Source organism: Dunckerocampus dactyliophorus, chromosome 13 (genome assembly GCF_027744805.1).
Source record: "Dunckerocampus dactyliophorus isolate RoL2022-P2 chromosome 13, RoL_Ddac_1.1, whole genome shotgun sequence".
NCBI classification, from domain to species: domain Eukaryota; kingdom Metazoa; phylum Chordata; class Actinopteri; order Syngnathiformes; family Syngnathidae; genus Dunckerocampus; species Dunckerocampus dactyliophorus.
This window is the reverse complement of record NC_072831.1, coordinates 5,931,882-5,945,297: the sequence shown is the minus strand read 5'-3', so window position 1 is coordinate 5,945,297 and position 13,416 is coordinate 5,931,882. Positions and strand designations below refer to the sequence as shown.

At 40.5% G+C, this 13,416-nt stretch overlaps 1 protein-coding gene across 15 annotated transcripts in view; it reads right to left on the bottom strand.

Moving 5' to 3' along the window:
- The window catches only part of nrxn3a (neurexin 3a), a 177,105-nt gene that overhangs the window by 141,153 nt on the left and 22,536 nt on the right, over positions 1-13,416 (bottom strand). For all 15 annotated transcript variants that reach the window (XR_008573310.1, XR_008573311.1, XR_008573306.1 and 12 more), the window contains exons 3-5: positions 5,856-5,876; positions 4,629-4,655; positions 2,549-2,617 (exon numbers count right to left, since the gene is read on the bottom strand). Coding sequence is in view for 6 of the 15 variants with exons in the window: in XM_054795478.1 (XP_054651453.1) it covers positions 2,549-2,617; positions 4,629-4,655; positions 5,856-5,876 (117 nt within the window). In the remaining 9 variants the exon portion in view is untranslated. The remainder of the gene's footprint in view (positions 1-2,548; positions 2,618-4,628; positions 4,656-5,855; positions 5,877-13,416) is intronic.

The window sequence follows — 13,416 nt, the reverse complement described above, 5'->3', positions numbered from 1 at the left end:
TCTCGTATTGTTACATGTTTTTTCTCTTAAACGTACAACCTTATTCTCGTAAATTTACGACTTTTTGTCTCGTAAATTCACGAAATCTCAGATTTTTTTTTTTTTCCATTGTGACCATTACACTCCGTCATAGGTTACAGCGCTGGACTCTATCATCAGTTAGGAAGATTGAGCCCAAAAGAGCCCAAAAAGAAAGTACACAGAGTCTATATAGCAGTGGGCAAAGATACACTTATAGTATGTACTGTACATTGTCACATGTACAATAACCATAAGTGTATTCCCTTTATTGGATACCAGATGCAGATGCATCTGAAAATGTTGTTTAGTTTGGATACTCAAGCCCAGGGGTGAAGAGGTTTTGACAACGTTTTCTGTTCAAACATAATTGGGCACCAATGAAAAATGTCCATAGTAACTAATCTATCCCTTGACTTGCGCTGTCCAGTGTCGACGTGTGATCAAGTGATAACAATTCTAAGGCCTCATAGCTGACAGGTGCCCTCGACTACGGAATCACTCGCCGTCCACAGTAAGTATTGAAATTTGGCAGGTGGATGGAGTGTTTGTTTAAACTGCGGACACACACAAACAGTTCAACAAGTCTTTCAACATCTGTTTTGCATGAGTGCATGCTTTAAGTGTTACACCAAAGTATCGTGACAAACCAGTAAAAGAAAAAAAGTAGAGTTGAATTTTACTGTTGTTGACTGAATAAGACGCCCTGAATGTGAAACATTAAACAGGTAAAACTAAAAACAAAAAAAGAACTTCGTATCAGCCATGTTTTGACCTCAGTATGTTTGCAAAAAAAAAAAAAGGAACAGGGCGAAACAAATGGTACAAATGTCTGGTTAATTAATCACTTTTTTCGCAGAACTTTGTCATATAAAGCTCGCCTCTCTGTCACTCTGTCCCTCTTTCTCACACAGGGTCACGCTGTACGGCATCAATACAGTGCCATTACTGCTGCTCCCTGTGCGCTCGTTGCCTTTTTAAAACATTTTGTACCAAACAGGCTTCCTGTGCACATGACAATAAACATCTTGAAATGCCGTGTGAATGCAGCCTTAGTTAGTAGTTGTGCTATGGCCAAGGGCGTGACTTTGGGCCCACCATTGGGGGGGTTAAAATCTTTGCCTGTTCATTTATTTATTGAATCATTTACTTTTTTTAAAAGGAGCCAGGGTAATTTGGCGTGCCTGTATTAGAAATACACTGTGATACTTTTACTGTGATTAGGCTGTGCTTCCATGGTCACATCCTTCTCTTTGGTCACCTGATCGGCAATCACATTCTTGAATCTTCTATTAAAAAAAAGCTTAGTAAATGTTGAAATGGTAAAAGGCCGATTAAAAATGGCAAGTGACGTGAAAGCAGAACTTAAGGGAACACCTTCAGGTATTTCCCAAAGCTTGTCAAGATTCACGACATGAAGTCGCTCTACACTTCTCTCCTTTCCTCTGTCACTGTCACCCGCTGCGTGCTCCCAAGCCGCCCCGCTGCAGCAGGAGTCAGGACGGGTACGTAATGTCACTTGAAGGAGCGTCTGTCATCACCATGGTTACCGCTACGACCGCAGCAGAAACTCTGCTGCATTTAAGATTTAGAAATGTCTGGTTAAATGTAGCTCCTGTGCAGGCTATCACGTTATTTGGTCAGTAAAATACCTTCACTACTGACAAGATATTTGATGTGGAAAACAGCGTCGTTACGATGACTCAACCGAGAAATGTAGTTATACTAGTAACGCCGCTACCCAACACTGTGTTGTGGAGCATTAAAAATAGATGGCTGGATGGTGCTGCAATGTTGCCTCTGTCCACCAGAGAGAGCCAGAGGAGCCGAGAGGGAAGCTGACGTCATTGCAGTGCCCCGGCAGTCACCAATGAGTGCTTTGCTCAGACACAATGCATTATGGGAAAACGTTTAAATAGTTGTTTTTTCATTTTAAACTCCTATTGGTACTTCTTTGTATATTTCTTAGGTACACCTTTTGAGTTTGAAGTTGCTGTGTGATAAGTTTAGTGTTCTTTGTAAGATGACACCATTAGACTGTTATATTGAGTGGCAATGTATTTAAACAATTAGTAGTACTTTTGCAGTAAACGAGATTAGAACTTAGCCATAAACTAGCCGCATCGCTGTATAAGCCGCAAAAAAAAGTAGCGGCTTATACATAACAATAACAACAATCGAGGTCGCACTGTACTAGTTTAGTGGTTTACTGTTTGAGTTAGGGAATTATTTTCCTAGGGAAAGGTGATCTATGAGTCAGGTGTTCTCTTGAAATTGTAAAAATAATTTTCGGCAACACTTCACACATAATGCAGCCCTCTGACGAATTAGCAAACGTGCACAGCAAAGCAATGTACTCTATTTTCTTTCTCCTCCAATTAAGAGTGGCTTAATTACTAACCTAATCCTCCGTTGAGAAGTCATTACGGAACAAAAAAATGAGCACAGACAAGTAAACATTAGAGCAAACGCATTAGAGCATCAAGAACATTACTGTACATATGTTGCAGCAAGGCTCTCACACACTCACAGAGAAAGCGGCGCTTTTCATAATGTCGAAAAAGGAAAGATTTCGAAAAAGCTGTACCTTTGCTTTTAGCTAGAAGAGCAGCAGTAGGTGGAAAGAGGAGAGAAGAGTCCACAGCCAAGACAGCCAAGACACACAGACGGGGAGAAGAAGTGAGACAAAAATTAGACTCTGTCATCACATATATCATTGCATTCATGAATACATGTTATTAGGAAATGGAGTCTCATGAACTGTTTGTAGGATACTAGAGATATTATATTCAGAATCAAATTTTTGCTACGGTCCTTTCACTACTGATGTCCCTCACATTGAGTACGGACAAGTAGTGTGCCTGGTGTTAGTCGTCTACTCGGTAAACAAATGGTGCAGCCCGGCCTTTGGACAGCGGGAGTCATGGCTACCGCGAGTGACAAGGAGTCTCTTGTTTGGGAAAACACGGCCTTCTCGGTGAAAAAGGTCAATGGACAGGTGAATAAAGAAATTTACAAAAAATAAAACAACAAGACTGTACAAATGGTTACTGTTACACTTGTGTGCATCATTGCATTTTCCTAAAAAGAAACCTTGTTAACCTTGGACCATTTTGGCTCGCAGCTTAATTCATTCTTAATTAGATGCTTGGTGGTTAGCATGTCCGCCTCACAGTCAGTAGCTCGAGCGTTCGAATCTCTGTTGGGCCATCTCTGTGTGTGAGTTTTCATGTTCTCCCTGTGTGTCCGTGGGTTTTCTTCGGGTAGTCCAGCTTCCTCACAGATATTGATTATGGCATGCGGTTTGTTGTTTTCAGGGGCAAAAAATAATTTTGAGTCTTTGGACAGCAACGATATGTATTACAGGTGGTCCTCGGTTTGCGGCATCCTGCGTTACCACGTTTCGTGGTTGCGTACGCGTTCCCACATATTAATTAAAAATGTCATTTTGATACGTAAACACAAGACTCAGTCGAGAACTAAACAGAGTGGAGGAATACGCTATGTGCGGCTCAACAACTCAACAAGTGACTGCCACGACCTTCATCGAGGATAAAGATCATATTGTAACATATGACGTAACCGGCTGCTGTTGGCCACAACCACGGCAAAACAACATCAGCAAACTCAGCTGTCCTCTCGTCTTGTCCCTCACACGATCGCAGTCACAACACTGGAACACTGCCAGGTGGCAACATTATCCTTGAGCATGTTGGTTTTATGTTGTGTTTTTTTTTATTACTGTTTCATTTACTTCTTGTATTTAATGTTTTTCTTACTGGATTTCATGTCCTTCATGTGTTCAGCACAGCGTGAGTGACTTAAATGTTAATTCAATAAGTTACGACTTGCACTAAAATTTGACTTAAAACGCACGGTAGAAAGGGAATTCTTTCATAACAAGAGGACCACCTGTGCGATGTATTACTTTGCACGTAATATTCTATAAACTGTTCATGAGATCTTGCACCATTGAGATAAACAGATGTACAGTACCAAATTGTACATCCCAAGCCACTTCAAACATGCAACCACATCAAACATGAGTGCGTATCTGAGCATCCTTTTGAGCAAGAGGAAGTTTTTCTGGTTACAAACTAGCATGATTGATGGAGCACGTAGATGCATGTGATTGTACATATAGCACAAAATGTGGACATTATTTCCGTCTCATGAAACAAAATCTGAATTTAGGCTTAAAATTCCATTTTGTAATATGCTGTAGGAGTCGAAAAACATCAGATTATCACCTGTGCAAAGCCTTTTGCTCATAAAATGGACTGGAGCAACGCTATAAAGACTTTTAGTAGAAGCTGTACAGGTGAGTGCCATTCTTAGACATCCCGGCAAAAAAGTGAAATTACTGGTCTGATGCCACATACATCAAACCATCAAACTCTAAACTGTGTCGATCTTTAGCTGCAGTGAAACCTTGTTTGTGGATTTTGACCATTTTTCTCCAAGAACCATGGCCAAAGTCTAAAGAGGTGAAAGTGCTCCTTTGCAGTGTCTACAGCAACATTATGCCCATTATGTATTTATCACACCAGTATCATCACAACATGCTATGCAATTACAGTACATGCCAGAAAGAAGGATGAGAGGCATACCTTGCTCTGCCATCATGTGTGCAACGCCTTGAGACAGTAAGAGAAGGAAGAAGAGAGCACAAAGAAGAAGAAAATGGAACACTTCAGCACATTTCCAATACACTATCGGTATTGTGATGATATGTTTTCCCAGGGAGAGAAAGCATAACATCAGGACACACTGACAGGGAACACAAAGTTGAGGTTGAACAGCTGAACGGCTGCTTAAAGACTATAGAATATGTATGTGTACAAACAGTATGCACATAAATAGATACAGATAAATGTGGATGCATGTATATATTTTTAAATGGACAAACAGCAATAAATTTCATAACTTTTTTTCTATAAAATAATAAGGGACCTCATCTTCAGCCTCATTCAGTTATTTTTACATTTTACCAAATGACTTCATTTGAATATACAGCAATATACCTCGTTTATCGCGGTTCATTGGTGGTGATAAGTGAATTTCCGCAAAGTAGGATTGCTTTTTTTAATAAAATTGAATATTTTCGTAGTTAGTGCATAGAAAACCCGTTTATGACTTTCTAAATATTTTAGTCTTTAACATATTTAGAACCCTCTAGACATGAATTAACACCCCATGATCAATTTTACACTCAAAATTACCCAATATAGTAGACAAATAGCAGAAAATAAGCCATTTAAGACATAAATAAGACTTGTGTTCGTGTGTGTTGCTGTAAATGTGTTCTGGTGGTAGCGGAACTGAACTTGGGGGCGGACAGGAAGTGACGTCGAAGGTTCAGAGTTGAGTTTTAGCTTGGCCACAGTAATCCGTGTTAGGGATTATTTTGCCTGTTGTGAGATAATTCAAACCTGCACTAAAAAACCCTTGAGACCCGTGTAGAACAGTGCATATCATCCCATGTCTTTGAATGCATCTTCTGAATGCCTTATAGTTGTATTTTATTTTATTATTTTTTTAAATGCTCAAATTAGGGATAAAGATACATCCATTTTACTAAAATATGAGTTTGAGCATGATTTATTAATATATTTTTAAAAACCCGTGCTAGAGTGAAGCCGCAAAATTCGAAGCGCAAGTGGCAAGCGATCACTGCAGCAACCAATTCATATGTAGAAAATGAGAGGGGGAACACAATTATTTCCCCCACTGTACAATACTCAAGATGAAAAAGTCTAACGAATGTCCCTTCTTTTAGACTTTGTAAACCTGCCCTTCACATTCGCATATATTGTTCTTTTCCCATTCCAACTCACCTGGTGTTTTGCCGTTGAGCTCTGGAAAAGAAGACAAAGAAACAAGCAAACAAAGACAGAATTAGACACACTCGTTTGACTTGCATGTTGTCTGTCATGCAAATGATCACACTCTTTGTTGTCCATACAGAGGGCTGGCAGTGAGCACAGCCATGTGCATGTCCGGTACCGAGCAGACAGGTTTTTGAGGCAATGAGCAGTTCAAGAAGGAGCATGTGGGTCTGAAATCACAACCCAATCTTCATGAGGAAATGAGGAGAAATTACCCAGATTTTGGCTGTATCTCAAATCGCGTTTGTGTACTAATATGAAAGTACTGTGTAACAGTGACGTGCAATGAGGTTCATGGCTAGTGAGGCAAGGACATATTTTTTTTTCTTTATGTTCTTAGGCTCTAATCAATGTTAATACAGGTTAGTCCTTAAAAGGATAAGGAAAAGAAGAGAATAATTCGCTTTAGTAAAAATCTTGTTCTTGTGGCACCTTGGGTAGCATCATTAATTTGTTCCAGAAGGGCCGACTCACATTTTGCCCATAAAAAAGTAATGTAAATCCAATTAATCCTTTACAGAAAGCAAAAAATGTTAACACAAAACACCTTTTTGTCGTTTTACAATTATAGTTTTAGATGCAGAAAACAATTCTAAATGTATATGCAGTGATGTGAAAAAGTGTTTGCCCCCTTCCCGATTTCTTATATTTTTGCATGTTTGTCACACTCAAATGTTTCAGATCATCAAACAAATTTAAATATTAGTCAATGACAGCACAACTGAACACAAAATGCAGTTTTTAAATTGAACTTTTTATTATTAAGGGAGAAAAAAAATTCAAAGCATGGCCGTGTTGAAAAAAGCCACCTAAACCTAACAACTGCTTGGGTCACAGCAAAAACTGCAATCAAGCGTTTGTGATAACTTGCAATGAGTCTCTTACAGCGCTGGGGAGGAATTTTGGCCCACTCATCTTTGCAGAATTGTTGTCATTCAGCCACATTGGAGGGTTTTCCAGCATGAACACCTTTTTAAGGTCATGCCACAGCATCTCAATAGGATTCAGGTCAGGAGTTGGTTTCAGCTTGAGGTCACCAACAGATGGCCGGACATTCTCCTTCAGGATTTTTTGGTAGACAGCAGAATTCATGGTTCTATTTATCACAGCAAGTCTTCCAGGTCCTGAAGCAGCAAAACAGCCCCAGACCATCACACTACCACCACCATATTTTACTGTTGGTAGGATGTTCTTTTTCTGAAATGCGACATTAACTTTACGCCAGATGTAATGGGACACACACCTTCCAAAAAGTTAAACTTTTGTCTCGTCAATATTTTCCCAAAGGTTTTGGGGATCATCAAGATGTTTTCTGACGAAATTGAGACGAGCCTTAATGTTCATTTTGTTAGCAGTGGTTTTGGTCTTGGAACTCTGCCATGCAGGCCAGTCTTGCCCAGTGTCTTTCTTATGGTGGAGTCATAAACTCTGACCTTAACTGAGGCAAGTGAGGCCTGCAGTTCTTTGGATGTTGTTGTGGGGTCTTTTGTGACCTCTTGGATGAGTTGTTGCTGCGCTCTTGGGGTAATTTTGGTTGGCCGGCCACTCCTAGGAGGATAATGGAGCCATTATCCACAAATGGATAATGGCTCTCACTGTGGTTCACTGGAGTCCCAAAGCTTTAGAAATGGCTTTATAACCTTTTCCAGACTGATAAATCTCAATTATTATTAAAAATAAGGTTTCATTTAAAAACTGCATCTTTTTGTTTTCAGGTGTGTTGTCATTGACTAATATTTAAATTTGTTTGATGAGCTGAAACATTTAAGTGTGACAAACATGCAAAAAAATAAGAAATCAGGAAGAAAAAAACACTTTTTCACACCACTGTGTATACATATAAATGATGAATGGAAGGGATAAATTAATATTTATGGTTACTTTTACCACCATTGAAGCCTTAATTCTTGACGTGACTGTTCCCAAAAACACGATGTGGCAGCGAGACACCATACGAACACCACCTTCTTGTTTTGCCTTGAGTTATTTCTTCATTCACCTCAACAACCCAAAATGGAGCCAAAGAAAGTTGCAAGTCCCGGTGTTTGAAAAAGAAGGGGAGAAACCCTATTGAATTCAATCATTCATAGAAAAACACAAAGCTTGTGTCCGTGTCTGTCTTCAATGACATTTTGGCGTAAATTTTCTATGTTAACCGAAAAACAGGTGTGGGGCGGACGCGAACCAAGGTTCCACTGTACTTCTTAGTCCCATTTATTTATTTTTTATAAAACTGAAGACCACTTGTGCTTGTCACGTTTAGGCACCATCATGACCCCAGGAGGCAGAAACAAGAGCGTAGTGCAGGTAATAAAGTCTTTAATGTCTGCACAATCAGATGCAAACAGGCAAAATACAATGAAAAGCTACCGTGCGAAAAAGGAAGCACTGCGGGGAGGAAAAGACTACACAGAAGTAGTGAGAGTCCAACCAAACGACAATGAGCCAGCAAACAACAAAGAACACACACTCTCCTGAAGAAGCCAACTAATTACAAACGAAGACCCGCTGTGACTGAAAACGGCACAAAAACAGGAAGCGCTCGCAAAATAAGAGTGTAAAACAGGAAACCAACAGAGAACCAACACAAACCAATCCAGCAAGTCATGCAGAGCATGACAGTGGTTCACATGCACCCTATCCTTCTCCAGGAAAACCTGTTACTTTGTTGTAAAAGTCTGATGACCTTCTGTTTTTGTCTGATAGTCCAGTTTGGAGACGTTTTCGAGCTTGGATATACAATCATCCTTCTTGGCATTCACATACGTTTTTTCAACGCAGACAAACGCTATAGTTACTAGATGCAAAACAAAAATAACTATTTATTATGTATTAACCTGACTTTGTTAGTTAATACTGGCAATTGAGTTTGATTGGATTCGGTGTGCTTTATAACATGTTGCTGTAATGTAATGTAATATAAAAGGTAATTGATTTAAGATGCATTAAATGTCCTGGAGGAGGACTAATTGGGCATGTGTGGCTGGTAATGTGAACACAAGCAGATGGACGGCAATCAGATATGCATGAACTATTAATTCATTTTCAAATGAAAACTTGTTTAAGTGGACTTGGTCAAATGGTGTTCGAGGAGAGGAAAGTTGGAGGTGTGTGCAAAGCGTGTGTGTGCATTAATTTAATTTGTCATAATCTCCCTTTTGGAAGAGAGCTTCTCTTGTGTTTTTTGTTGCTTGTGTGAGAAGTTCAATGTTTAAATTTGATTTGACTCAGGAAGGCAACATAAAAGCTTTGGAGAGTCTCATATTGGTATGAAGGATAAAGACTAGGGATGTCCGATATTGGCTTTTTTGCCAATAACCAATATGCTGGTATTGTCCAACTCTCAATTTCCGATTCTGATATCAACCGGTACCGATATGTGTAACGTCACATATCTCCTGTCGTGGAAGGACTGGACTGGACAAGACTGGACTTATTACCTTATTGTGTATTATTAAGTATTATTGTTATTTATTATGTATTATTGCACTACAAATTTGACGTGGTCTGTCCCGTATTTATTTATTCTTATTCTATTTTCTTATTTTTCTTATCTGTCATGTCTTGCCTTTGTTGTTTTATTTTGTGATTACGTGATTAAGTTCATGTTAAGTTATGTTAAGATTAAGTTAAATGATGACATTTTTGCAGTGCTGCTGGAAATTTCTCTTGGAGATCAATAAAGTGTCTTTCTAGGTATCTCTCTATCTATCTACTCGTTTTCCAATATTGTCCAACTCTCAATGACCAATACGTGTAACATCACATATCTGCTGTCGCGGAATGAACACCGCCGCCACGAGTGGCTGCCTGTCAAGCAGCTCTGTTTGTTTATTTAAGCACATTTTTACGTGCCATCTACTCATTGATATCGAGGCGGCAGAGCCGGGGCTAAGATGAAAGTCAAGCGGCCAGCAAGGAAGCGGAGATTCAAGCCTTCGGTACCTTCTATTATCATGGGAAACGTGAATTCACTACCGAGCAGGAGGACGAGGACGAGGCAAGAACGTCAAGGCAGCTTATTTGTGTGTCACTGAATGGCTAACAGCTAGAGTCCCAGATGCTAACGTGAAGCTAGCTGACTTCAGGACATTCAGAGTGGACAGGAACACAAGAGCCTGTGGAAACATCTATGTTTATATAACTAAATCTACCAATTCTATGTCACTTTTCTACTTTAGTGGTATTCAAAACACTCACCTCATTCACTGACAGGACTAATTCGCAGGCACATAAGTGGTCTGTGAAGGTCAATTCCTACAAGTAGTGGCTCAAGAAGAAGCACATTAAGATCATGGAGTGGCCTCGCCAGTCTTTGAACTTTAATCCCGTAGAACCGAGGTTCCCAAGGTGGGGTACGCAGATTGCCGTAGGGGGGACGTGAATAAAAAATTAACTACATTAGCGCCGAACACTGAGATTTACGTAATGCGCTCAAACGCCTCATGTGAACAGCCAAAGCCGGTAGCGCAGTGCAGAAGAAAGGTGACAGCATGAGGTTGTTCACTGTTCTGTGTGCGTTAGATGAACAAATACGTAAGTTTGATGACGGTGTCGTGCGTTAAAAGTGTTTAATCTTTTAGATGATAAATGAGAGCTGGTCTTCTTACGTGGTTCTGTGACTAATTAGTGTTTTCTGAGCTGCATGAGTCATTTGTTTGTTGAGTGGACGCGCTGATTATGTTAGAAAGCCCCCAAGTACGTTTATGCTTTCATGAATAATGTGTCTTCTTCGGGTGTTGCGGCGACTTTGTTCGGTGGTCCTTGAACACACCATGTCTGACACAGATTGAGATTTATGTGAACGACTTTCTCCGACGCTGCACAGACAGACGTGTATTGTCTACAGTATATGTGCCCTAGGATTGGCTGGCGACCAGTCCAGGGTGTACCCCGCCTGTCGCCCGAAGTCAGCTGGGATAGGCTCCAGCATGAGGAGAAGCGGCATAGAAAATGGATGGATGGACGTTTAGGTGTAACATTAGTTGCATTGCACTGTTTATTTCCATGTTGTTGCAGACCAGAGCACAGCAAAAGAGCATAAAGGTCACCGTTCACCACATCGCACCGCAGCTTGTCACCACTTCAATACTCAATACAATACCTCTCCGGCGATCATGTACAGTTCATGACATGTTGTTGTGTAAACAAGATGATTAAGCTAAAGCTATTTGGTTTGTTTCATTAAAGGACACGTTCTATACCTGTTCAATAGGAAAGGTAAATTGCCTATTTTGTGCTCGGGCGCTATAGAAAAGTGCGGAGTTGCCATGGGGGTGCGTGGTGCCCACCTGATACACTATAAAAGTAGGGGAAACACTGACTTGACTGAGTGACACTTCTGAGTGACATTTTTACGATACCACGAGCGGTTCAACTGACTTTCCTCACTTGTCACGATGAACAAAAACCCAAAAAACAATAATGATAACGTAACATAAATATTAACATTTGTCCATTAAAAACTATTATAAATGTTTAATCATTTAACATTTTCTTCAGTAGAATTCACTGAATTTGACAATTTCCTGATCAAATACAGATTAGACACCTAAGATGAGGGTGCCAGGCTTTGAGCACAAGCCCTGCCTACCATCGGACTGCACTGACTCGGATCATGGCGCCTGCCAGTTTCTGTTTGTAAGCGTGTCACCAATAATCAGCAATCACCAGTGTCACCAATGTTGCAGAAACATTTATTATACACCAAGACTTTCTCCAGCCTGTCGGATGTCTTTAATGCAGGTGTGACATAATTCTTGCTAATCGGAAAACAAAATACAGAGAAATGTCATACGCCGGCGCTGCAGTACTTGTTGGTGGACAGCAGCAGCACCAGCTGGAGAGCAGCAAGTCAAATGCATTAAACATATGTTTCTGCTCTGTTGAATGAATGAACAAATTTGACTGCCAAGACGGAGGCTTATATATCCAAGCTCACCAGAAGGTTTTACAACAAAGAATCAGAGCTTTTCCTGCATGTACTTCATACACAAATAAAAAGGTAAGACCATAGATGTTTTTCAGTTAATAAAAAAAAAGTATTAGTAGTATAGTTTTTAAGAAAAGAGAATTAGTCTGTTCTTTCTCCTTGTATCTTCTTAATAAACAAGCTCTACTGTATTCAAAAAACCCTCTAAAGCCAGTACCTCACCAGCCATGAACCTCACCGCACATCACCGAACATGCAACATGTTTAGGTTTGGGGGGGTTAAAGTTAAGATACACTCACAGTAGGCTTCCTCTCACATTAAAAAGCATGTGTGTTAGGCTAATTAGAGACTAAATGCCCACGGGTGTGAATGTGAGTGTGAATGGTTGTTGGTGAACAGTCCAGGGTGGGTGTACCCCGCCTCCCGCCTCCCCACTGTCAGCTGTGATAGGCTCCAGCTCACCTGTGACCCTAATGTGGACAAGCAGTATAGAAAATAGATGGATGGATGGGTGTTCAGAGTGTGTTTGTGTGTGTGTTCATGCTAAATATTTACACACATGTCCAGGTTAAAAAAAAGTCATTCCGGAAGAAGAATAAATGTGCAACAAAGCAGAAATGCTGAAGTGTACAACAATGTAAAAACATTTGTGTAACGAGCAGCAATGTTTACAGTGCCGTTAAATGTTTCGTTACTGTAAATGACCTAATCATGGGGGGGGGGGTTATCTCTGGCTTTCTCTTCCATCATCAATTTTACTTATCCAGCTTAGCACGTCCACTAATTTCCTGTTCCTTCTGATTTCATTAATTAATCATTGATTAAAGAGCACTAGAGCTCATCTTATTTGCACTGGTCTTAATCGGATATTGATAAACCAGTCAAGTTTCACAGCGGATCAGCAGATTTTCTCTACATCATCTATAATGGTATCTCGTGTTAATATTTCCTTTCATTTCAGAGTCCCACCGCTGGAACCTCATGTGTGCCGCTCCCCGCTCCCTGTCAACCCCTAATGTGTTCCACCTGCACCTGATTGCCTTTTCCTCTTTGTGTATTTAGTCTTTGTGCTCTCTCTTCCCGGTGGACTGGATGCCAGTTAATCGCTGCGCGCATACAGACAAAGCGTTCACACTCACATTCGCAGGTATGGACAATTTATAGTCTGCAATTAGCCTAACAGGCATGCTTTTGGGATGTGGGAGGAAGAAGCCGAAGTACCCGGAGAAAAGCCAAGTAAGCAGGCAGAGCGGTGCGCCGTGCGGATGCAATTTCCAGCACAAAAGAATGTGATATAAAACACCTGCCATCTTGTTATTGGGTGATGAAAGGGGGTCCGGGGAGCTCCATTTTCTCGAGAGACATCCTTATCAGTGGCTGCAGGACCAATGTCATTAGAATGTGTCATACTGGCTAACCGTATTGAGATTAGCTTTCAGATTTTACAGCTCAGTCACCCTCACACATACGCGTACATGAGGCTCGATCACTGTGAGAGAGACAGCCAATCAAGTTGAAACTCCTGTGAGTCTGCAACACTTAGTAATTTAAGTCGAGACAGAGAAGTAAAATATATG